This window comes from Heliangelus exortis, chromosome 15 (assembly GCF_036169615.1).
Source record: "Heliangelus exortis chromosome 15, bHelExo1.hap1, whole genome shotgun sequence".
In the NCBI taxonomy this organism is placed as follows: Eukaryota; Metazoa; Chordata; class Aves; order Apodiformes; family Trochilidae; genus Heliangelus; species Heliangelus exortis.
The window spans coordinates 15483543-15506740 of record NC_092436.1 but is presented as its reverse complement, the minus strand read 5'-3'; the positions used below and the strand labels follow the sequence as shown (position 1 = coordinate 15506740).

The following is a 23198-nucleotide window of genomic DNA, read 5'->3' as shown; positions in this document are numbered from 1 at the left end:
CCCTGCTGAGTGAGGTTTGGGGCAGACACGTCCCTGTCCCCCAAACCTCTGCCCAGAGGGACAAAGGGACAGACACACCAGTGTGTTAACTCCAGCTTTAATAACCCTGCCCAGAGCCAGCAGGGGCTTCTGCTTGCCACAACTCTCTGGCCACAGCACTGGCACACACATGGGTGCTGCCCACCCCTCTCCTGGGGAGCAGGAGAAGCACCAACCCTGTGCTGTGAACTCCACAAACAGGGAGGGAGACTCCTTCCCCAGCCCAACAAGGGCTGAAGGGGTCAGAGCCCAGCAGGGGTGACTCCCCAAAGCCCCAAGAGAATCCCAAAGCCCAGGGCTGGGGATGAGCTGGGATGTGGGATGCAGGAGGCCCTCCTGGCAGCAGCCCTGAGCTGGGCTGACAGCAGAGAGGGGCCAAGCACTGCAGAACATCTTGAGGCACAAGAAATGGGTGCTCTTTGGTGTGGGGAAGCAGCTTGAGAAGGTGACAGAGGTGCTCAGGACTCAGGCTGGGGTCTCCCTGATGATGTGGGAAACCCATGGAACAGCCAGGCTGGAGCAGGACCCAGCTGGATTCAGGGAGAAGGAACCCCCCCACGCTTGGGGCACTCCTCCTCTGGGGGCCTTTTGCTTGTCTTGCACAGCTCCCTGCAAACAGCAAGGTGGGGAGGTTGTCAGGCAAAGCACAGCCCCAAGCCCCAAACAACCCTGAGGAACAACCAGAGAGCCCCAGCACATGCAGGGCAGGGAGGCAGCAGCTACCTGACCCCATAGTAGAGGTGAACAGCCAGGCCAATGCAGGAGGCAGCCACGAAGAAGAGGAGGGTGAGCTGCAGGTTGAAGAGGGTGACAGAGAGGAGGGCATTGACCAGGAGAGAGCAGGAGATGACAAAGAGCCTGGTGATGTTACTGCTGTGCTTCATCACCACAGACATGATCAAGCCATTCAAGGCCTGGCTGACCACGATCAGCAGCACCCAGGAGGAAAAGCCCTCCAGGAAGCCTCTCTCTGCACTGCTCCAGAAGTAACCCAGCAGGTTGAGCAGGACCCCGAAGAAGTAAAGGAAAAGGTTCTGAAGGCTGAGAGGCAGTGCTTGGGTTTTCAGGATGGCTTCTGTGTAGACAGCAGACAAGCCTGATATCAGGCAGTACACCAGGAGCAGCAAGAAGCCCACTGGGGTGATGTGCATCTGCATCTTGGAGGGGCTGCCAGGGTCCTGCAGGCCACCAGAGCTGTAACTCACCCCGGCAGCCACCAGCAGGAAGAGAGCCACCCATTTGTGCAGGCTGAGTCTTTGGCGTAGGAAGAGGCTGTAGAGGAGTGCAGTGCTCACAATCTTCAGGTTGCTGAGGACCTGGTAGGTGCTGGGATCCATGAAGAGCTGCATGTGAACCACCAGGTTGTTGTTGGCAGCATAGAGGAGGGCAGAGAGGGCGAAGGGGACAACGTGGTGCCACGAGACAGCAGCTCCCAGCAGCTCCCTGTCCCAGGTCAGCAGGAACAGGAGGGAAAACACCAGTTTTGTCAGCTCCACCAGAACCACCACGGAGGTGGAGCTGAAGGGGATCACACCATCCACCTTGCAGAGAGTCAGGAGGGGAGCGTGGGAGCCATAAATGGCCACAGACAGGAGCAGCATCAGTCCCCACAGCCCCCTCCTCAGCACCCGCTTTGCAGAGCCAGCAGCATTACCAAAAATCACCATTTTTCAGGTGGCAGCCAGGACAGGGGGAGCTGCTCTAGGTGCAGCCAGACTCCTAACCCTAGGAGATTCAAGAAGAGACCAAATACCGGGAATTTAATGAGCCTGATGGGAACAGGGATGATGCCACCTGCTACATCTCTGATTTCGTGTTTTGTCTTTTGTTAGGAGGAGAACTACGGAGCCACCCCCAGGGAGCCACACAAAGCACACTCCTAGGGCAAAGCATGAGCTGGGTGGGAGGGTGTCCAGGTGGCCAGGAGGGTGACATGTCACAGGCAGCCCTTCAGTCTCCAGGGGCATGGGGAGGAGAGAAAAAAAGAGCAATAATCAGCTGGCAAACCGTTGGTTACTGCCGTGTCCGAGCTGCCGTGGGTCAGTGGAGTGGTCACTGCTGTGGGGACGCCGGGATAAAGCCCCCATAGCCCCTGGGCAGGGATGAGGGGGGTGCTGTCAGGTGCCTCCGGTCCTGCTGCCCCCGGGGGGCTCCTCCTCGCTAATCCCGACCTTTTTTCAGGGAATTGAGGTAGTCCCGCAGGGTTTTCTCAACGTTGGGGACGTTGTAGTTCTGAGCAGCGTACACGCCGGTGCAGGTACCGACCAGGAACCCCAGCACGGCCGAGAACCGCAGTTTGGCTACCACGTAGCCGGCCAGGAAGCCCTTGAGGAACGGCGAAGCCAGCAGAGAGCCATCCTGCGAGGAAGAGCAGAGAGTCAGGCCGGGCAGAGGGATTTTTCCGCCGATCTTCCCCTCAGGACGGAGGGGTTGGTGCCCACCAGGGCCCGCAGGCCGCCCCGCCGCCTTTACCTGCCCCACGCCCGCCTGCACCTCGTCCTCCACCCTGCGCTGCAGGCTCTCCAGCTGGTCCTTCAGGAAGGCCAGGTCCTTCAGCTTGGGCAGCGGGTCCTGGGGAGGGGAAGGTCAGAGAGGGCGGCTCAGCGCGGCTGGGCTCAGCGGGACTGTCCAGCCCCCCTCTCCCACACTCACCTTCCCGTCCGACATCTTGAGGCGGCACCGCGGCGGTGCCCGATCCTGATTGGCTGCCGGGGGGGACACGTGACGGGCAGCCCGCCCGCCGCCATCTTGAGGCGGGGCTGTCAGGGACCGCCTGGGAGGGAACGTGGCTGGGACCTTCCCTTTTCCCTTTTCCCTTTTCCCTTTTCCCTTTTCCCTTTTCCCTTTTCCCTTTTCCCTTTTCCCTTTTCCCTTTTCCCTTTTCCCTTTTCCCTTTTTTCCCTTTTTTCCCTTTTTCCCTTTTTCCCTTTTTCCCCTTTTCCCCTTTTCCCCTTTTCCCCTTTTCCCCTTTTCCCCTTTTCCCCTTTTCCCCTTTTCCCCTTTTTCCCCTTTTTCCCCTTTTCCCCCTTTTCTCCCTTTTCCCCCTTTCCACTTTTTCCCTTTTCCCCTGTTCTCCCTTTTTTCCCTTTTTTCCTTTTTTCCCTTTTCCCTTTTTTCTCCCTTTTTCCCCTTTCCACCTTTCCACCTTTTCCCCTTTTCCCCCTTTTCCCCCTTTTTCCCCTTTTCCCCCGTTTTCCTTTTTTTCCTTTTTTCCTTTTTTCCTTTTTTCCCTTTTTCCCTTTTTCCCTTTTCCCTTTTTCCTTTTTCCCTTTTCCCTTTTCCCTTTTCCCTTTTCCCTTTTTTCCCTTTTTTCCCTTTTTTCCCTTTTCCCTTTTTTCCCTTTTCTCTCCCTTCTCCTTCCCTTCTCCCCTTCCCTTCCTCCTTCCCCCTTTTCTCTTCCCATCTCCCCTTCTCCCTTCACTTCCTTTCTCTTCCCTCTTCCCTTCCCTCTTCCCTCTTCCCATCTCCCTTCCCTCCCTCCCTGCTCTGTCAGCTTTCCCCATGCTTAGGGCCGGGTATCCTCACCTTTGTGTTGGGAATGGGCAGGGATCAGCTCCTCATCCCCCTGGGCAGCACCAGGGACCCCTCTCAGGGAAACAAAACATCTCCCAACCTCATTAACCTCTCCTTCCCTTCCATCTGCAGGGTGTGTGTGTGCAGACAGCTCCGGGGGCTCTTTTCCTCATTTTTGGAAGGCAGGAATTCCTCCTTCTGGCAGTGCTGGATGCACCAGAGAGCCTCAAAACCATTGGCAGGGGAGATCTGGATGCATAAACCTCTCTGCAGTATTTATCCCATGTCCTGGAATTAACCAATATTTGCATTCTCAGGTGTAAGATATGTGTTTCATTCATGTGGAATAATTATTTGAATAATTAAAGCGTTTCCTAACCCAACTTTTATCGAGTATTTTGCTAACCCCATTTTGAGAGGACTAATGCAGGACTACCTCAAGGGTTGGACTTGATGATCTCTGAGGTCCCTTCCAACCCAGCCAATTCTAGGATTCTTTGTGCAGAATTGAAGGGTAAGGAGAGGGGAAACTGAGGCAGACATCTGCCTTCAACGTTGTGGAAGATGCAAAGATAACTGCTCCTTGTGGAACCCCAAGGCTTAGGGGAACAAGAAAGGAGGCATCCACAGTTTCTGTACCTTGAAAACGCTACAATTTATATTCTGTTGTGCTAATTAAGCTGATTTTGCTGCTCACCACAGAACGTGTCAATTTATGGTGGTTTTACTGCTGACTGAAGTGTTGCACGGGAAAGGAGCTCATAGAATCATAGAATCCTAGAATCCTAGGGGTTGGAAGGGACCTCGAAAGATCATCTAGTCCAACCCCCCCTGCCAGAGCAGGGCCCCCTAGAGTACATCCCCTAGGAACGTGTCCAGGTGGGTTTTGAATGTCTCCAGTGAAGGAGACTCCACAACCCCCCTGGGCAGCCTGTTCCAGGGCTCCATCACCCTTACAGTAAAAAAATTTTTTCTGATATTCAACTTGAACCTCCTATGCTCCAACTTGCACCCATTACCCCTTGTCCTATCACTGGTCACCACTGAGAAAAGCCTAACTCCATCTCCCTGACACTCACCCCTTACATATTTGAAAACATTGATGAGGTCACCCCTCAGTCTCCTTTTCTCCAAACTAAAGAGCCCCAGCTCCCTCAGCCTTTCCTCATAAGGGAGATGTTCCACTCCCTTAATCATCTCAGTAGCTCTGCGCTGGACTCTTTCAAGCACTTCCCTGTCCTTCTTGAACTGAGGGGCCCAGAACTGGACACAATACTCCAGGTGTGGCCTCACCAACGCAGAATAGAGGGGGAGGAGAACCTCTCTTGACCTACTAACCACCCCCTTTCTAATGCACCCCAGGATGCCATTGGCCTTCTTGGCCACAAGGGCACATTGCTGGCTCATGGTCATCTTCTTGTCTACCAGGACCCCCAGGTCTCTTTCACCTACACTGCTCTCCAGCAGCTCAGCCCCCAACCTATACTGGGACATCGTGTTGTTCTTCCCCAAATGCAAAACTCTACACTTCCCCTGTGTCCAGTTCTGGGCCCCTCAGCTCAGGAAGGAGATTGAGGTGCTGGATCAGCTGGAAGGCAGGAGGGCTCTGCAGAGGGACCTGGACACACTGGAGAGTTGGGCTGATCCCAATGGGATGAGGTTCAACACAACAACCCCATGGGGAGCTCCAGGCTGGGCACAGAGTGGCAGAAAGGGACCTGGGAGTCTGGATTGCCAGGAAGCTGAAGAGGAGGCAGCAGTGTGCCCAGGTGGCCAAGAAGGCCAATGGCATCCTGGGCTGGCTCAGGAACAGCGTGGCCAGCAGGTCCAGGGAAGGGATTCTGCCCCTGTGCTCAGCCCTGGGGAGGCCACAGCTTGAGTCCTGTGTCCAGTTCTGGGCCCCTCAGCTCAGGAAGGAGATTGAGGTGCTGGAGCAGGTCCAGAGAAGAGCAAGGAGGCTGGGAAGGGATCCAGCACAAGTCCTGTGAGGAAGGGCTGAGGGAGCTGGGGGTGTTGAGGCTGGAGAAGAGGAGGCTCAGGGGAGACCTCATCACTCTCTCCAACTCCCTGAAAGGAGGTTGGAGCCAGGGGGGGTTGGGCAGATATCAGTGGGACAAGAGGGCATGGACTAAAGAATTCTTTCCTAATATCCAACCTAAACCTCCCCTGGCAGAGCTTCAGCTCTGCCAGGGGAGGTTTAGGTTGGATATTAGGAAAAAATTCTTTGCAGAGAGGGTGCTCAGCCATTGGAATGGGCTGCCCAGGGAAGGGGTGGATTCTCCATCCCTGGAGATATTTCAAAAGAGCCTGGATGTGGCACTCAGTGCCATGGGCTGGGAACCACGGGGGGAGTGGAGCAAGGGTTGGACTTGATGAGCTCTGAGGTCCCTTCCAACCCAGCCAATTCTAGGATTCTTTGTGCAGAATTGAAGGGTAAGGAGAGGGGAAACTGAGGCAGACACTGACTTCATCCAACGACCTCCAGCTGGGGGTCAAAAAGCCCCTCAGAGAGAAAGTGGACACCTGCCTTTGAAGGCCCAACTCTTCCAAGAACTAATAAACATAACCCAGCCTGTTCCTGGAACAGTCATGAATATGTATTAGAATAGTTATGAATATGTATTAGGATAGTTATGAATGTGTATTAGAATAGTTATGAATGTGTATTAAATAGTTATGAATATGTATTAAGGTGTGGAATATAAACTAAAAGATTAAACTTTACGGGTGCCTGTGAGGGGAGCAGAGACTCCCCTCGCACCCAGGGCTGTTTTGCTCATTGCAATTTTATTAATTAAATTAAACCATTTACAGCAGAATATTGAGTCTCAGTCATTCATAACATCAGGTGTGTGTGGGGGTGCCTTTGGTGGTTTTCCTGGCAGTCATCCTGCCACGTCCTTCTGTTAATCCCTCCTCCAACACAGGGATAATGTTGGGCTGCAGGTTTTAACCAATTTCCATTTCCAAGGCCTCACCTAATTCCTTGAGCTTTTTATCTCTTTACATGCAAAGGGCCTGGATTCAGCCCCAAATCACCCTCCTGTTGTTTAGTGGCAGAAGAGAGCCACTTACCCAGGAATGTGGTTTTCACCAAACAGGATTTCATTTCAGGAAACTCCTCATTCCCATAAAATCCTTTTGATCCCCCAGCCCTCACTGGAAGCAGCTCAGGTGTTGCTGCTGTCCTGGGGATGGATCCACGGTCATCCAGGACATTCCTGGCTCCCAGGGGATGGGAGCAGCAGCCTGGGGGGGACCCCAGCACAAAACTGAGGAGGAAGGAACAAGGGAGACCCCCAAACCTCCCCCCTTCAGGTACTCCCTAAGGATTAGGGCTGGCAGCTCCCTCTTTGCCAACAATTAGGGAAGGGCTCCCTCAGCCTCCTGTGACCACAAACTGGCACCTTCTTCCCTCCTTTGAGGCTTTAAATTTTTTTTTAAAATTTCCTTTCTTTGTTCACCTTCCTGTGGGATTTGGGGGACCCAAACTCTGTCTGCCACCCCTGTTAAAAACCGACAAGCAAGGCTGATGAGTTCTGAGAAATGGACATTTTTGGGGGGCTTGGCTACCCAGTGAATTAAAAAATGGGGATTCTGGGGTTCTCTTACCACCAGGGTTTAGAGGCTTAAGGATTTAAAGGTGTGGATTTGGGGGCACTGAAACAGGCAGCCCCAGGGAAGCCTCTGGGCTGCCAGGGGGCTTGGAAATTTAATTTATATCCCCCTCCCCCTTGAGATTGCACTGCTCCCACCCAGCTGGGGGGGTTGTGAAGCAGAGGCAGATAATGAGCAGGTAATTCCTCAGCTGCTTCCAATCAGGCCACTTTGCAAGCTGAAAAACTTGTACAACGTGAAAGGTAAATATATAAATACATATATAAATATATAAAGATAAAATAAATATAAGTAAATATAGTAACTAAGTAAATATATATAGTAAATATATATAGTAAATATATATATAATAAATATATATACAGTAAATATAGTAAATAAGTAAATATAAAGTAAATATATATATAGTAAATGTAGTAAATAAGTAAATATATATATATATTAAAAAAAAAAAGAAAAAATATGTGATTGCAAGGACGATGGAGCACAAGCACCAAACTTAAAACTGCAGCTTAGTGCCCCCCACAAAACTTGAAGCTTTGCCCCCCCGAGGGTGAAGATGTGGCTGAGCAGCAACACTGGAGGGCAGCAGAGCTCCATCACAACCACATTTTTTTACTTTTTCCTGCAGAATCCGTCCCCATCGAGCACTCAGCCCCCTGGGTGGAACGGGCACCTCTTTGCCAGGAGCTTTATTTCAGCCTCATGAAGTGGCTGTGAAACATCATCCAGCACAGAGCTGGGTTTGGACCTGCAGTTCCCACCCAGCCAGAGCTGCTCTTTAGAGGTAAAATGGGTGTAAGGTTTAAAGATGTAAATCAAAGGAGGTCCTGATCCATCCCTGTGGCTGTTAAGCTCCAGAAATAGTTCCTTTGGCTTCCTCCCCCTTCCATTTGCACAGTGTCATAATTTGATTTTTTCAAACAATCAGAAGGTTTCTCCCCAGAGGTTTCAGAGCCCAGGGGTGGGTTTGTAGCTCTCAGGGGACAGAGGGAGCTGGGAACCCTTCTTGCCTCTCAGCACCAGCGATGGCCTTGCCGTGGGTCAGGTTTTGGGGGCTTCTTCTCTTCGTGCCAACGTTTATTTGCAAAGCACTGAGTAACATTTTTTTTAAGGCATCAAACCTGACTCTGTCTCTTCCCAGGGACAGGAACACTGCAGCCAAGGTGGGCACTTGGCAGAAGGCTTGGCAGGCAAGCACAGAAGAGAAACCTCAACAGCATTTCCCACCAGCCAGCAGCAGGATGAGAACTCCTCAGCCTCTGCAGGGAGAAGCACCCAGAGCACAGGAGGAACCCAGCAGAGTGACCAAGGGCAAGGATTGCTGCAGCTTTTCCTTCTGTTCTCTCACTCACCTCCTTTCCTCAAGCTGTTGGGAATGAGGGCTCAGCCCACCCTGTGACAGCACTTGCCCAGCTCCAGTTCCCACCACAGCCTGAATGAATTTAACTGACTTTTTCTTTTTCTTTTTCTTTTTCTTTTTCTTTTTCTTTTTCTTTTTTTTTTCTTTTTCTTTTTCTTTTTCTTTTTCTTTTTCTTTTTCTTTTTCTTTTTCTTTTTCTTTTTCTTTTTCTTTTTCTTTTTCTCTTTCTTTTTCTTTTTCTTTTTCTTTCTCTCTTTCTCTTTCTCTCTTTTCTTTTTTTCTTTCTCTCTTTCTCTTTCTCTCTTTTCTTTTTTTCTTTCTCTCTTTCTCGTTTCTCTTTCTCTTTTTCTCTATTTCTCTTTTCTTCTCTATTTCTCTCTTTCTCTTTCTCCTTCTCCTTCTCCTTCTCCTTCTCCTTCTCCTTTTCTCTTTCTATTTCTCTTTTCTTCTTTTCTTCTTTTCTTCTTCTCTTCTTTTCTTCTTCTCTTCTTCTCTTCTTCTCTTCTTCTCTTCTTCTTCTCTTCTTCTCTTCTTCTCTTCTTCTCTTTTTCTCTTTCTCTTTCTCATTCTCCTCTTTCCCTTTCCCCTCAAAGCAGTGGTTTATGCAGAGCCTCAGGGTTAGATACACAAAACCCTAAATCTGGGGACAGCAAGGGTCATTTCCCTGTCCCTGTGCTCCAGTCCCCAAGGCACTGACACCCAGACACCTGTGACAGGACTTGAAAGAATTCCCACCTGAAGCCAGCCCAGAGAGGTCACCAGGCTGAAGAGACCCCTCTGAATAAAGGCCACATTTTGGTGGTGCTGAGCAGCCCAAAACATCTTTTTTAAGCAGAACCAACCTAAACCTGCCTGAGGTGCCAACATCCATCAGAAAGCAGCCAGGAAATGGGGGTGGTTTCCCAGGAAATACCTGGATGAGGTTCCCCACTCCCAAACCATGGTGTCCCAGAGCAGGGGCTGGAAGCAGATGGCAAACTGGGCACCACCTGTGGCCAAGTTTGTGGCAAGTTTCTTCCCTTTGGCACAGGCCCAGCTTGGGTAGGTGGCCAGGATGGCTGAGCAGTGACCCTGCCCTCTTCCACCAAGCAAACAGAGGCCATTCCCAGGTCCCCAGAGCCAAAGGAAAAACTCCAGGGAAGTTTCTCTGCTGATGTTCTGGCACTATTTTGGTGCCATTTAAAGAAGCAGAAAGCTGGGAGCCTGGGTGGCACGGGGCATCTTTTAATTTAATTAATTTAATCTTCTAATTGCCTGGAATTTTCTGGCCTGGAACTGCAGGGTGGTGCCTTCTCCTGCTGTCCTGGGCAGGGGGGGGTTAGGGTTAGGGGGTTGGGGTGACTCTGGGGGTCACAGTGACCTCTCCTCCTCAAGCAGGGCTGTGCCAGAGCACTGTGTGGTGACCCAGGGCTGCCCCCCAGGGCTTGGCACCCTCCTGGTGCTGATGCTGAGGGGCTGGGGCTGCAGGGGGGACAAACCAGGGCTGGGCCAGGCTGTGTCTGTGCTGCTGGAACCATCATCCACCCCAGAAATTGGGGAGCCCTGGGTCAGGGGTGAGGTGGAACACTGCAGTTAGCACAAAACCTCAGCTTGAGCTGTGCTGAGAGGGAGCCCAAGGAGGGGGGGAAATGGGGATTATTGTTTGCCAGCTTTGAGGTTGGGTTTTCCTGCCTGTGATTCTGCCTGCTGAGGTTTTTTTCCCCCTGCCCTTGAGCCCTTGGCTGGCAGCAGGGGCTCTGTGGGGACAAGGCTGTGGGCTCAGGGTCCCTCTGGGCTCCTGCCTGTCCCTCTACCTGTCCCCTCAGCTGCCCAGCCACCTCCTGCCTGGATAAGTGTCCATGTGGGAAGGGAGCAGGAGGATCCCAGTGGGTTCAGGGACTCTCAGGCACTGCAGCTTTGCTGTTCCTGGCTCTGCCCATGCTGCTGGGCTCATCCCTGGTGCCACACTTTTCCCTGGGATCCCAGCATCTGCTCTGTGCCCTTGGGAAGGCTGCTGCTTGGCAGGAGGTGTGGGATCAGGACCCCAGCCCCTCTGCTCCATGCACCCAGAGGCAGGGGGGTCTGCCCTCTCCAGCACTGGGCACTGGGCCCCTCCTGGCAGCCCTGGCAGAGATCCCCAAAAGCAGGAGGTGAGGAGGAGCTGGCTCTGAGCTGTCACAACCCCCCTGCTCAGCCCTTTCATCTGCTGGCTTTGCCTTTTGCACAGATGCAGTTTCCAGAGATTATTTTGCTGCAGATTAAGGGTTCACTGAATCCTGGAATGGTTTCCAGTTCCCCAGCCCCAGCAGGACCGAGGTGCAGCTGAGTCTCCTCTGTAACCTTGCTGGGCAGGAAAGCTGGGAAGAGGCACTTCCCACCCTGTTCTTCCATGGGAGGGAAGGATGGAGCCCTGATGCTCCCCTGGGGCGGCTGCCAGGCAGGAGCAGTTTTATCCCAGGAAGGAAAGCTGGGGAGAGGCAGGAGGAATTGGAGCTGTTTCAGGAATGGGTTTAGCTCAGGGAGGAATAAGCCCATCCCTCTTAGGGCCACAGGGGGCAGGAGGATTCAGCACCAAGCACACATCCAGGCCACAGAGTGGCACCAGGACAGCAAGTGTTGTCCCACAGCTGCCCTGGAATCTCCTCCACACATTCCCTGTGCCTGCAGAAAGCATGGGATCAGCCAGCCCACACCACCCCCCCCTCATGGCCTGGGATTTCCCAAGCCCCATCCAACCCCACAGGATCTCCCCCTTGTGCCCCAAAGCCAGGGCCATGCAGGTTATTCCAGAGGGTTTCATGGGATGGGAAGCAAAGAAGATGGAAAAGGGAATAATAACACAAACGTGGGTTAATATCTGAGATCTACACACTACAGGAACCGGGAAGCCTTGATGCCAGAGGTTTTTGGTGGGCAATTCCTGCTGGGAAGAGAGGGTTTGGGAAAGAGGGGGTGGAGCCCCGAGGCTGCGGTGAGGGGCGGGCTCGGGGCTTCAGAAGCGGTCGCTGCGCAGGGGTTGGGGTCTGTCCGAGACACTGAGCTGGAGGTTGAGCTCTGCCGAGCTGAAGGTGGTGGATGGGCTGTGCTGCTCCCTCCCCTCGGACACATCGTACTCCTCATCCCGCTCCTGCCGGAGGTGCCAGAGGATTTCCCGGGACAAGAAGTGGCTCTCGGGTTCGCCTGACTCTGGAAGAGAGGGAAGATAAATCCCACCCTGATGGTCTGGCCCGAGGCAGGGAGTAGAGGGAAGTCTCTGAGAGCCGCCCCAAAATATGCAGAACGTCCTCGGAAGTCAAAACACGGATCTCGCTTCCTCCTCTGCTCACCCCAGAAGAAAGAAAAGAAACCCCCGAATGCAGGAAGGAGAGAAAAATCCAGGAACTGTGGGTGGGTTCCCAGAAGAGGTTGTGGTGATGGGAACCACCGTGCTGGGTAGGAACACTTCTCAGAGTGCTGAACACAGAGGGTCATTCCAGCAAGAAGCAGCGAACTGTCCCCTGCCTGGACGTTCCCAGGAGGCAGGGATGCCTCATTCCTCCTCCTCTGCCAGCAGGAATGTCACCGAGCACACACCAACACCTCTCCCAGGACCAGGAGGGCTTTGCCAGCCCCAGACATTTCTCCCAGGAATGTCAGCAGTGAAGGGAGCTGCTCCTTCCCTGTTAATCCCCGAGGGATGTTCTGCCTGTCCCAGGGGAGACTGCTTCCCTCAGGAGCTCCTGGAGAATTCATGGAATGGTTTGGGTTGGAAGGGACCTTAAAACTCATCCAGTTCCAACCCCCTGCATGGGCAGGGTCACCTCCCACAGCCCAGGGGGCTCCAAACCCCATCCAATCCTTGCCCTTCAACCCCACCCTTCAACAGGGACCAACTGCCAGCATCCTCCCTACTCCTCTTTCCTCCGGTCTTGGGAACCCCCCCTTCCCACCAGGACAGGGACCCCCATGCCTGTGGCAGTGCAGATGTCAGCCAAGCACTGCCTGGATCCTGCTGCTCCCCCTTCTTGCCCCTGATTCACAGAACCTCAGAATCATTTGGGTTGGAAAGGAGCTCTGGGATCATCAGCTCCAACCCTTGATCCACTCCCCCCGTGGTTCCCAGCCCATGGCACTGAGTGCCACATCCAGGCTCTTTTGAAATATCTCCAGGGATGGAGAATCCACCCCCTCCCTGGGCAGCCCATTCCAATCCCTGAGCACCCTCTCTGGAAAGAAATCCTTCCCAATATCCAACCTAAACCTCCTAAACCTGCAGGTGGGAAGCACCATTCTGCCTCAATCCATGGCAGGGGCAGCAGGACCAGGGTGTTCCCTCCTCCCAGGATGCAGGGGCAGAGGCCCCATCTGCATGAGATGTGGAAGGAGAGGAATGTAATGGGCAATGGGAGGGATTTAGGGCTTGTCAGCCAAAAAAAAAGGTGTCTGGGGGAGTGGGGTGGTGGGGGGTTAGGTTGGATATTAGGAAAAACTAAAGCCCATGGCCTCTTGTCTGACTGAGAGCTGCCTGGGAGCAGAGCCCGACCTCCCCCTGGCTCCAACCTCCTTTCAGGGAGTTGGAGAGAGTGATGAGGTCTCCCCTGAGCCTCCTCTTCTCCAGCCTCAACACCCCCAGCTCCCTCAGCCCTTCCTCACAGGACTTGTGATCCCTTCCCAGCCTCCTTGCTCTTCTCTGGACCTGCTCCAGCACCTCAATCTCCTTCCTGAGCTGAGGGGCCCAGAACTGCCCCGTGCCAGGCACCCTCCTCCCCTCCTCACTCACCCTGGTAGACAATGAGCCTGTAGGTGCCCGCACATTCCTTGGAACCCCTCAGGATCTCCTCCAGGCTCCTGTAGAAGAGCTTGGTCTGCTCCAGGCGCTGCTCCCGGCTGAAGGCAGCACCCTCCTCCTGGGACATGGCATAGAGGGACTGCAGGGGGGTGGCAAACTCCACAGCACAGGGCCAGACCTGCAGGGATGGAAGGAAACCTTCACTCCCAAGGGTGCTGAGCCCCAGGTTGCCCCCAGAAGCTGTGGCTGCCCCATCCCTGGCAGTGTTGAAGGTTGGATGGGGCTTGGAGCACCCTGGGCTGGGGGAAGTGTCCCTGACCATGGCAGGGGTGGGAATGGGATGGGCTTTAAGGTCCTTTCACACCCAAACCAGTCTGGGATTCTGGGATTCTAAAAAGGCTTGGGGGCAGGAGGACCAAGAGCCTGGCAAAAGGCTTAGGGCAGAGCCCTCAAGACCCCTTAGCAGCTTCCTGGTCCTGTACTGGGGGTTCATGGCCCCCTGACAGGGGTTCTGTCCCCAGGGTCCCCCTGCCCTGTGCTGAGCAGGGAAAGAGCAGCTGGCCTGGCAGGGAGGCAGAAATGGGTGTGATGTGGGTGTGATATAGGTGTGACATGGGTGTGGTATGGGTGTGATGTGGGTGTGATACAGCTGTGATATCGTGTGATATGGGTGTGGTGTGGGTGTGTTGCAATATGGGTGTGGTATGGGTGTGATATGGGTGTGGTGTGGGTGTGATGTGATATGGGTGTGGCATGGGTGAGTTATGGGTGTGATGTGGGTGTGATATGGGGGTGATGTGGGTGTGGTATGGGTGTGATATAGGTGTGATGTGATATGCGTGTGGTGTGGGTGTGGTGTGGGTGTGATATAGGTGTGATATGGGTGTGATGTGGGTGTGATACAGCTGTGATATGGTGTGTTATGGGTGTGGTTTGGGTGTGATATAGGTGTGTTGTGATATGGGTGTGGTATGGGTGTGATATAGGTGTGATGTGATATGCGTGTGGTGTGGGTGTGATGTGGGTGTGATATGGGTGTGGTGTGGGTGTGATATGGGTGTAGTGTGGGTGTGATATGGGTGTGGTGTGGGTGTGATATGGGTGTGATATGGGTGTGCTGTGGGTGTGCTGTGGCTGTGCCTCAAGAAGCCCTCTCCCAGAGCTCCCATTGGCTTCATCAGCACAGGGAGGGATGTTCCCCATGGAATTTGGTTCTCTGTGGAGACGCCCCCTGGGTTCTGCTCCCACCTTCTCCTTGGCTTTTCTGCTAGAGAGAGGTGGGAGTCTGCTGGAGAGAGCAGGAGACTGGAGGGGAGGATAAATGCAGAGCCAGGAGGAGGCTGCTCAAATAAATGAGCTTTGTTACAGCTGTAAAAATTCCAAGGTGGAGCAGGGAGCAGGGTTACTGGGAAGCCTTACACTGGGCAAACTGGAAAGTTTCATCAAGTCTGTTAGGAGGAAGAAAGATGAGCCCCCTGGGCACATGCAGAGCAGGAGGAAGAGCTCCCAGCAGGCTGGGAGGGCAGTGCCAAGGACAGGAGCTGGGCTGGCTGCCATGCAGGTGGCCAGCAGTGGCCAGGAGCAAACTGGGGGACAGATTGTAGGGACAAGGCACAGGGGGTGAGGACAGGTCCAGGCTGCAGAGCTGCAGGGGCTGGGTGGGTGCTGAGTGGCTCAGGAGGGGACTGGCAGATGAAACCCAGCATCCTGACAGCAACAACCCCACTCTGACCACAGGAACAGAGCCAGGAAAGTGCCTCTGGGGTTTTAAAAGCAGCAGCTCAGGTATGGGAATTCTCAGGGGTGCTGAGACCCAGGTGGAGGTGGGGAGCATCGTTCTGCCCCAATCCATGGCAGGGGCAGCAGGACCAGGGTGTTCCCTCCTCCCAGGGTGCAGGGACCCATCTGCTGGAGATGGGGAAGGAGAGGAATGTCATGGGAGATGGGAGGGATTTAGGGCCTGTCAGCCAATAAAAAAAAAAAAGAAAGAAAAAGAGGTGTCTGGGGGAGTGGGATGGGGGGGGGGCTCAAACTGTAGGAGTCACAGAGGCATTTTCAGGCACCTCTTGACAAGGAAGGGAAATATTCATCCATCCCATGGGAAGTGGCACTATGGAGCACACACCTGCTATTTTTTTCCGCTGGGTTTTCTGCTCTTTTCCAGACTCAAACCAAGCCCAGGAGGGGTGAAGGGAGCCCAACATCCCTGCAAGAGCTGAGCCTGGGGGAGACAGCCAGGAGGAAGGGGTGCAGGAGGTTGGCATGGACAGGACCTCCCCAGCTCATGGGAATCTCCTGCAAGCTGGGAGCACCTGATAGGAGTGGGGACACTGTCCTGGCATTATGGGCAGGGTCTGGGGTCAGGAAGACCTCTGGGCTGACACATGATAATCCCCCCTGGTGCCTTGTACCTTGTCTTCATCCCTGATGGTGTACAGACTGTGTCTGTAGACCCTTTTTTTGGTGCCAGCTCTGGTCAGGGTGGTTTCGGGGAGGTCTGTCAGGTACTGGATATTGCTGTCAGCTTTCTCCAGGTCATCATAGACCTCACAGCTCAGAGGGACCAAGATGTGAAGCTTCCAGGTCTCCCTGTAGGTCAGCACGTTGGGGTTGGCTCTGCTGAATTCTTCCAGAGACTTTTTCACTCCTGGGGAAAGGGAGCATCAGGCAGAGGTGCCTGGAGTGAGTTCAGCTGCTCCCCACCTTGCTCCCCATGTCCCTTCTAATGCTGTAAAAGTGGGAGGGTGGTTATTGGGAGCTGTTTCTATTTGTGGGAATGATAATGCAGGGAAACAGCTACGTACGTGGCAGGACTATTTTTAGGTACCCGACATAATAGGACCAGGCAAGACCATGAGCAACGTTCTGCTGGGACCTCTCAGCCAGCTCAGACACCTCCACAGCTGAGGGCTTCTGTGGAGAGAAGGGAAAAGAGGAGCAGGGATGGGAGCAGCCCCTGGGCTCTCCTGCAACGCCCTGCAAAGAGATCTGGAGAGGGAGCAACCCTGCTGCCCGCTCCCACTGCCTGCTCCCCCCACCCCTGTGGGCAAGGGGGGGCAACAGCCCCCAGGGGTCATCCCTGCAGATGAGGACACTGATGTGGTTCTGGCCTCATCCTTTCCTGGGATTCTGTGTCCCACTGTGACCTCTGCACCTTCCCAGTGCTCCCAGCCTGCAGGAGGAGACATCCCATCCCCTGATGCTGGGATGGCCAGGGCACCAACAGCCCCTGCCAGCCCTCTGTGTTCATCTGGATGTTGAAACCCCCCAGGCAGCTGATGGCTGCCCTGCCCCAAAGTGTCTTTTTTGTAGCCTGGGGGACTCTTCTCCTGTCCCATCTCTGCTGGGGTCAAGCAGAGTCCTCCCAAAGCTTCAGAGGTCCCTGCAGCTTGGATCTGCACCCTGGTAATGAACCCTTTGGAGACCACCCGGGCTCCCCTTCCCCCCAGGGCATCACCTTGATGGGCAGATTTAAAAATATCCTTTTTTTTTTTTTTTTTTTTTTTGTGTGTGTGTGTCAGCAGGGCTGCTGCCAGCACTGGGGGGTGGTTGTGCTCATGAAGGGGCAGCCTGGCAGCACCAGCCCAAGGAGCTCAGCTCCATGGGGCTCAGCTCCTGCTGCAGGGACCCCAGGTGTCCCCAGGCCCTCTTGAGGTGGCCACGTTGCCAGGGGTGCCCCTGCCAGGCTGGGGGTGGTGGTTGGTGCCTTACGTTGAGCCCCAGGGCGAGGCTGAGGAGGTGGCAGAGGCTGGCCAGGCCGAGGTGGAGGCTGAGGGGTTGCCCATCCCCATCCAGCAGAGCCACGTAGGCTGAGCCACAGCTGAGCAGCACCAGGCCGTGCCAGGGCAGGGGGAAGCAGGCACTCAGGACCCTCTGGAAGCTGCCGTGGTACCTGGATGGGAGAAGGAGACAGGAGACAAACTGGTGGCTGCCCAGTGCCCCCATCCCCACCTGCAGCCCCCCGGGATGCTCCCAATCCCCCCCTTCCCGGTGCTGCTGAGCTCTGGGACCCTCCCCGGGCGCTCTGGGGGAGAGGTTGGGCCTCTTGCAGCACCCCTGGGTCTTGGGGGGTGGTGAGGGGTGGGAGTGGGTGCAATGTTGTCCAAGAGAGCAAAAGGAATCAGCTCCAACGTCCCTGTGTGCTCCTGGGCTGAGATCTGCTCCTCAGTGCAAGGGAATTCCAGGGAGCTGCCATGGAGAGGTCCATGGACACAGCAGAGAGGTGGGAAGGGAGAGAAGGAGGAGGTGGAAGAGCTGAGAAGGACTCCAGGCTGGTGGTGAGCAGCGTGTGCAGCCAGGGACACCCGTGGGGAGGGACACCCGTGGGGACAGAGTCTAAGAGCAGATCCCTCCCAGCACCCGGGGGCTGCCACGCTTTTGTCCCCAGGGTGGGTCCCCAGGCTGTCTGACCTGGAGTGGAGGTGGAAGATCTCCTCAGCCAGGTGACAGATGGCCTTGACCAGCACCCCGATGTGCAGGGTGACAAAGTGGGAGAGGAGGGTGCGGGCGGCGGGCAGCGGGGACAGCCCGGAGAGGCACAGGGCTGCGACACACAGCGACAGCAGGAGGAACGCGGCACATCGGGCCCGTCCTCCCCGGGCCCGGGGGATCAGGGGGGTGCTCGGGTGCCGCGGGCACTGCCCGTCCCGGGACATCTGGGGAGGGCAGGGAGGGGAGGGCAGCACCATCCGTGTCCCCAGGGCCCGGGGAGGGGACGGGAGGAGGGGACACGCAGACACCCGGCGCTCTCCCAAACCACTCTCCCAAACCCCTCTTCCAAACCCCCCTCCCAAACCCCTCTCCCAACCTCCCCTCCCAAACCCACCCCTCTCCCAAGCCCCTTTCCCAAACCGACCCCTCTCCCAAACCCCCCTCCCAAACCCATCCCTTTCCCAAACCCCCCTCCCAAGCCCCTCTCCCAAATCCCCCTCCCAAACCCACCCCTGACCCAAACCCCCCTCCCAAACCCCCCTCCCAAACCCCTCTCCCAAACCCCGCTCTGAAACCCATCCCTCTCCCAACCCCCCCTCCCAAACCCCCCTCCCAAATCCCATCCCACAGCCACGGGTTCCTCCCTCCTCCTGCAGTCACCTGAGCAGGTACCAGCCTGGGCTGCTTGGACAGGAGGTTCTGTACTCCAGCCCGGGCAGACACAGCTTTTTTGGGGGGGATGCTGGTGCAGAGGGACCCCCCGAACCCCTGCCCTATGCGGGGTGCTGCGGGTGGGGCTGCACAAGTGGCCAAGCAGAGAGGAAAATGAAACTGAAAGGAGTTGGGGCAGCTGCAGGCAGAGGGCAGAAAGCTCCAGAGCCCTCCCAGCCAGGGCACCCCTGAGGTCTCACATCCCGGTGGAGCTCCAGGTACTGGGAAGCACTGGGGGGATGTGGGAGGTTCCCATCTCCCTGGCCTTGCACTTCTGGAAAGCCCCAAAGGATCTGCCAGGTCCTGGTGGGGTGGAACCCTGTGGGAGGGAGGAGGGAGAGCAGGATTTATTGAGACTGAGTTGCTTCATCAGTGCAGGAGGTTTCTGGGGACAAAAGAGGAGGTTTGTGACTCACAGCACCCTGGGTCCCCCCACCCACACAGCTCCAGGAGATGCTGGGGACACAGCAGGGGCTTCTGCTGCTGGACTTTTGCTGTCCTGGTGACCATAAACCCAGAGCACCTGAAGTACTCCAGGCATTCTTTGACTCAGTTGTCCTTGCTGGGCTTTGCCCTCAAGCTTCCCAAGTCCTAGCAGCAGAGAGGGATGACCCATCCTGGAGGAAGAGGGATTTAGGATGCCCCCATCCTGGAGGAAGAGGGATTTAGGATGCACCTGAGCCAACTGAAGATGCAGAGATCCCTGGGCTGGGCTGGGATGCACTCAGGGATGCTGAGGAGAGGCTGATGCCATGGCAAGGCTCCTCTCTCATCTTTTTGGGGCTAGGGCATGACACCAAAGTTCTTCTGGAGCCTGAGGCTGGGATGCTCACTCCAATGCCCAGAGAAGCCCCAAGTGCCCAGGGGGTTCTTTCTGAGCAAAACTGGGACCAAACACTGCAGGGCCTGCTGACAGCTCTCAGCACTGCCTGGATTTCTGCCCAAAAACCTCCTCTTGTTTCTCTTTGCCTGTGGTTAACCATTCCACCACTGCTCTGGCATTGTCCTCAGCATCCTTTGGTAGGGATTTTTTTGTTTGGTTGGTCGTTTTTGGGTTTTTTTTTTAGAAATGCTTTGAAGTGAGATGCGGAAGAATCCCCCTCTGAGACCAAAAAGCTTTTTTGCTGCCAGCCTGGCCAGCTCAGGAAGCTTCTGTGCTGGCATTGCCCTGGTTCCTCCTCTTCTGGAGATGCCTCTGACCCAGTCTGCACCTCAGCTCACTCTCCTCTTGGTTAAGGACTCTCCAGGCTGTAACAGAAGGAAAAATCCATGTGGAATTGTGCATTTGGGTGGTACTACTGGGCACGGCACCTTGGGGCCAGGAGCAGCCTCTGCTGCACCAGCTTGATGATCTTTTGAGGTCCCTTCCAACCCTGAACATCCCTGTGGTTCTTCTGCCCACAGCTCAGCTGCTCCTGGAGGAAAAACCAAGGAGCAAGGGGAGAAAGTGGCCTCTGTGCCTGGTTTTGGAAGACAGAAGTTTTAGCAGCCATGGGGACAACCCGTGCTCCTCAGCTCAGGAAGAGCTGCAGGTCCATTGCTGTTTGCCAAGGGAGTTTCCTTCTCCCCAACCCTTCACTTCACTTTCTCTGCTGCTCCAGTTTCGTTTTTCTGGGAATTTTTTCTTTTTTTTTTTTTTTATGTTGGAACTCAGCCACTTGTGTGCCCAGCCCTGGTAAAGTGTGGGTGTGGGTGGTTTTTTTTCCAGCTGTATTTTATCACCTTTACAGCTACCTTTTTTGCACCTTCTAACAAAGCCCTCAGTGCTTCCCAAAGCCTAGAAAAATCAGATTTACCCAGTGAGGCTGGGAAGTTTGGATTCTTTTGAACTTCTGTGCCTGAGCATGTTTAGGGTTTTATTTTTTTCCCCTCACAGAGCTCTGCAACCTGACCCTGTTGAGCAGAGCCAGGCAGAAGAGGATGGGGAAGGAAAAGCACATCCCTCCCTCCTCCTTGGAAGGAGTTATCCAAGGGCAAGGCAGAGCTGCCTCCTCCAGGGATGCTCTGTAGGGCTGGTGGTGGCATGGGGTGGTGCTGGCACCCCAGGTCTGCAGCTCTCACCCCAAAAGACAGAAAGGTGGAGGTGGAAGAGGTAAAATGGTGTTGCAGGGTGCTGGGAGAGGGGCCAGAGGCAGCTGGGGGGGACACAGCCTCTGCCTGACACTTCCTCTGCTGCTGGGGCTGGGGAACAGCTCCCAGTTTTCCAAGCAGATGTGGCCCAAAATGTCTTCTCTGGTGCTGGTGGCCAGGACTCGTCCTTTTGGAGAACTGGACCAGGAGATGATCTGCTGGGGGATAGAGGAAAGTGTGGGTGGGTCAGTGCTAGGATTGGGGCAGGGGGAGGGAAGAGACTGAGGAAGGTAAAGGGGACATCTCCAAAAGTCCCAGGTGTCAGGGGTTAACACTGGGCTGGCAATTAACCCAGTGCCAGGTGCTCTCAATTAATCCCCTCCCCCTCCCTGATGAAGGAAGGAGAGAGAATAAGGGAGAGAGGCTGATGGGTTGGGAACTAAACTACACAGCTTTAACGGAACAGGAATGATAAATAGGAAAAAAATGACTAAATCTATACAAATATACAGGAAAATTGATCCCAGGTTCTTCCTCATTTCCCCCAATAACTCTCACATCACCCCTGAGGCTGCAGGGCAGCCCTGGGAAAGTCCAGGCTGGAATCCTGGGGTCAGCAGCAGTTGGGAGCTGGAGACAGAACACACAGATTCAGGCTGGGATGGAGCAGGAGCACAGGCAGAGGAAGGGATGGAATCCTCCCAGGATGCTGAAGCAAACAGGGAGAGGGGAAGAAGGGGAAGCAGGAAGGGGTTTGAGCCTGGTGATCCCTCCAATTTATCCTGAGGATGAGGTGTATGGGATGGAATCCTCTGTTTGGTCAATTCTGGTCATTTCTCTTGTCTGTTCCTCCCTAAGGGAGGGTTCCAGGTGTAACCTCTTGACTCCTTTTCTCCTTCTGGAGGGCAAAATGTTCCTCAGAGCTGAGCAGTGTCCCTGGTTCTGCACCCCAGATCCAGCAGTAACTATAACCATGGAGTGGGCTCAGTCCCAGCAGCAGCCACTGCCTGAGAAACTTGCTGTTCATTTCAGCAGTGCAGCTCCTGACAAGAGACTGAGCTGAAAGCAAAAGCACAAGGCAGAAAATCCCCTTTATCCTGGCCCAAAGCAGGACAAGAGGTGAGGTGGAAGGGAAGTAAATGTGATGCCAGGGCACCCAGAAGCCCCAAACATCATTGTTCCCCCATTGTCCCCCCCCTGAGGGAGCAGAGGAATCAGCACCACAGCACCAGCCATCCAGGAGCCCTTTCTGTGGGGTTCCAACCCAGCTGAAGGGCTCTAAAAATGCTCTGGTCAGTCTTGGCCCAGAGTGTGTGTCCCAGACCCTCTGGGATGAGGAATGTGGGATCAGGAAATCCTAACCTGAGAAAGGCAGCAGGGAGATTTAGGAATTAAAGGTTGGATCTGATGAGCTGAGAGGTCCTCTCCAACCTTCTGGGATTCTGTGGGACAAGCAGAGCAGGACCACAAAGGGGAAACCCAAACCCCACAGAGCTCAACAGGGAGGGAAAGAAAAGGGGAAGAGCACCCAGAGGCCACGGAAATCCCAGTGGGATGGAGGCAAAGCCAGGAGGGGAAGGCTGGATCTGCCCCCCGTGTTCGTGTTTCTTTGTGCCTCATTTTCTTGCATCTTGTGGCATTTTTAGACAGGTCCAAGCTCCATAAAAAAGGTTTCTCTGGCCACATGGAAGATCTCCCTGTGAATGTTGGCAGGAATCCCTTCTGGATCAGACTGGGACAGTGCTCAGTGCCCTGCAGCCCACACCAGGTGACCTTCCCTCCAGGTCCTGCTGGGATTTGCCTTCCAGCAAGTTCCAGGGGACTGAGCTGGGAAGAGCAACGAGGAAAATGACTTTCAGAGAAGCTCACATCCACCTGGTGAGACACAGCAGCCCCGGCTTGTCCCTGGTACTAAACCCACTGCTTTCCTACCCCTTGATTTTCAAAACTGTTTATTCCCTGGGTTGAGCTTTCCAGTGCTTCCCTACACAGATTTCTCAAAGCTTGACAGGGAACAAGCAGCAAGCCAGAGTGTTTCCAGTGCTGCTGGGAGCCAAAAATAATTTTTGCAAATCGGGGACAAAATCCAACACTTTTTTTTTTTTTTTTTTGTGTGTGAGAATACTGGAAAGAGATGAGTTTAATCTTGGCTGACATGCAGACCTCTGAGGAGTGAAGTCCTTGGAGGCTGTGACTTGCAGGTGGATTGAAAACCACCCCAGAAACATGAGATTGTTCCCTGAGAGATGCCTGAGGAGGGGCAGAAATTCCTGTCCTGGCAACTGTGCTGGAAGCTAAACTGAGCAGCAGCAGCTGGTTCTAGAACAAGAAATACCTTAAACCATGCCTGGTTTGTCACTGACCTCATGCCAGGAACTTTGTACCTTGAAACTGATCATTTGTTAGTGAAGGGGAGAAGTGATCAAACTGAACTGATGGGTTCTGGGTGCTTGGTGTTCTCCTCACTGAGGAAATAGCTCAGTTAAGACCTGGTGAAGCTTTCACTCGTCCTACTTGGAAAATCTTTGCCAGTTCACATCAATCTTGGCCCCCAGGAAAGCCCCCCTGGCCCTGTGTGGTGTCAGCAGGAGCAGGGCAGGGATGGTCCCTGTGCTGGGCACTGCTGAGGCTGCAGCTCCAATCCTGGGGTCAGTTCTGGGCCCCTGAGGAGCAGAAGGAGATTGAGGGGCTGGAGAGTGTCCAGAG

General features: G+C 54.6%; 3 protein-coding genes across 3 annotated transcripts; all 3 read right to left on the bottom strand.

The window, feature by feature from the left end:
- Window positions 1–81: 81 nt before the first annotated feature.
- SLC35A4 (solute carrier family 35 member A4) lies at window positions 82–1706 on the bottom strand. Its single transcript, XM_071758527.1, has 2 exons — window positions 763–1706; window positions 82–648 (listed from the first exon to the last, which is right to left on the bottom strand). Exons 1-2 carry the CDS (start codon window positions 1704–1706, stop codon window positions 576–578), a joined length of 1017 nt encoding a protein of 338 aa, XP_071614628.1. The 3' UTR covers window positions 82–575.
- A 71-nt stretch (window positions 1707–1777) lies between these two features.
- On the bottom strand, window positions 1778–2791 carry LOC139802901 (SLC35A4 upstream open reading frame protein). Its single transcript, XM_071758528.1, has 3 exons — window positions 2692–2791; window positions 2512–2610; window positions 1778–2397 (listed from the first exon to the last, which is right to left on the bottom strand). The coding sequence occupies exons 1-3, from the start codon at window positions 2704–2706 to the stop codon at window positions 2200–2202; spliced, it is 312 nt and encodes a 103-aa protein (XP_071614629.1). The 5' UTR covers window positions 2707–2791; the 3' UTR covers window positions 1778–2199.
- An 8558-nt stretch (window positions 2792–11349) lies between these two features.
- On the bottom strand, window positions 11350–18530 carry STING1 (stimulator of interferon response cGAMP interactor 1). The gene is made up of 7 exons (XM_071758855.1): window positions 18372–18530; window positions 17691–17935; window positions 16992–17172; window positions 16085–16193; window positions 15692–15927; window positions 13272–13458; window positions 11350–11698 (listed from the first exon to the last, which is right to left on the bottom strand). Exons 2-7 carry the CDS (start codon window positions 17933–17935, stop codon window positions 11505–11507), a joined length of 1152 nt encoding a protein of 383 aa, XP_071614956.1. The 5' UTR covers window positions 18372–18530; the 3' UTR covers window positions 11350–11504.
- Between the last annotated feature and the right edge of the window lie 4668 nt (window positions 18531–23198).

Excerpts from the sequence above, each read along its gene's own strand:
- SLC35A4 (XM_071758527.1), bottom strand. The coding sequence starts at position 1,706 with ATGGTGATTTTTGGTAATGCTGCTGGCTCTGCAAAGCGGGTGCTGAGG. Across the intron at positions 649-762 it reads CACCTCTACTATGGGGTCAG|GGAGCTGTGCAAGACAAGCA; the intron begins GTAGCTGCTGCC and ends TGCTGTTTGCAG.
- LOC139802901 (XM_071758528.1), bottom strand. Across the intron at positions 2,398-2,511 it reads TGCAGGCGGGCGTGGGGCAG|GATGGCTCTCTGCTGGCTTC; the intron begins GTAAAGGCGGCG and ends TCTTCCTCGCAG.
- STING1 (XM_071758855.1), bottom strand. The coding sequence starts at position 17,935 with ATGTCCCGGGACGGGCAGTGCCCGCGGCACCCGAGCACCCCCCTGATC. Across the intron at positions 13,459-15,691 it reads CCATCAGGGATGAAGACAAG|GTCTGGCCCTGTGCTGTGGA; the intron begins GTACAAGGCACC and ends CCATCCCTGCAG. Across the intron at positions 11,699-13,271 it reads CAGGCTCATTGTCTACCAGG|AGTCAGGCGAACCCGAGAGC; the intron begins GTGAGTGAGGAG and ends CCTCTCTTCCAG.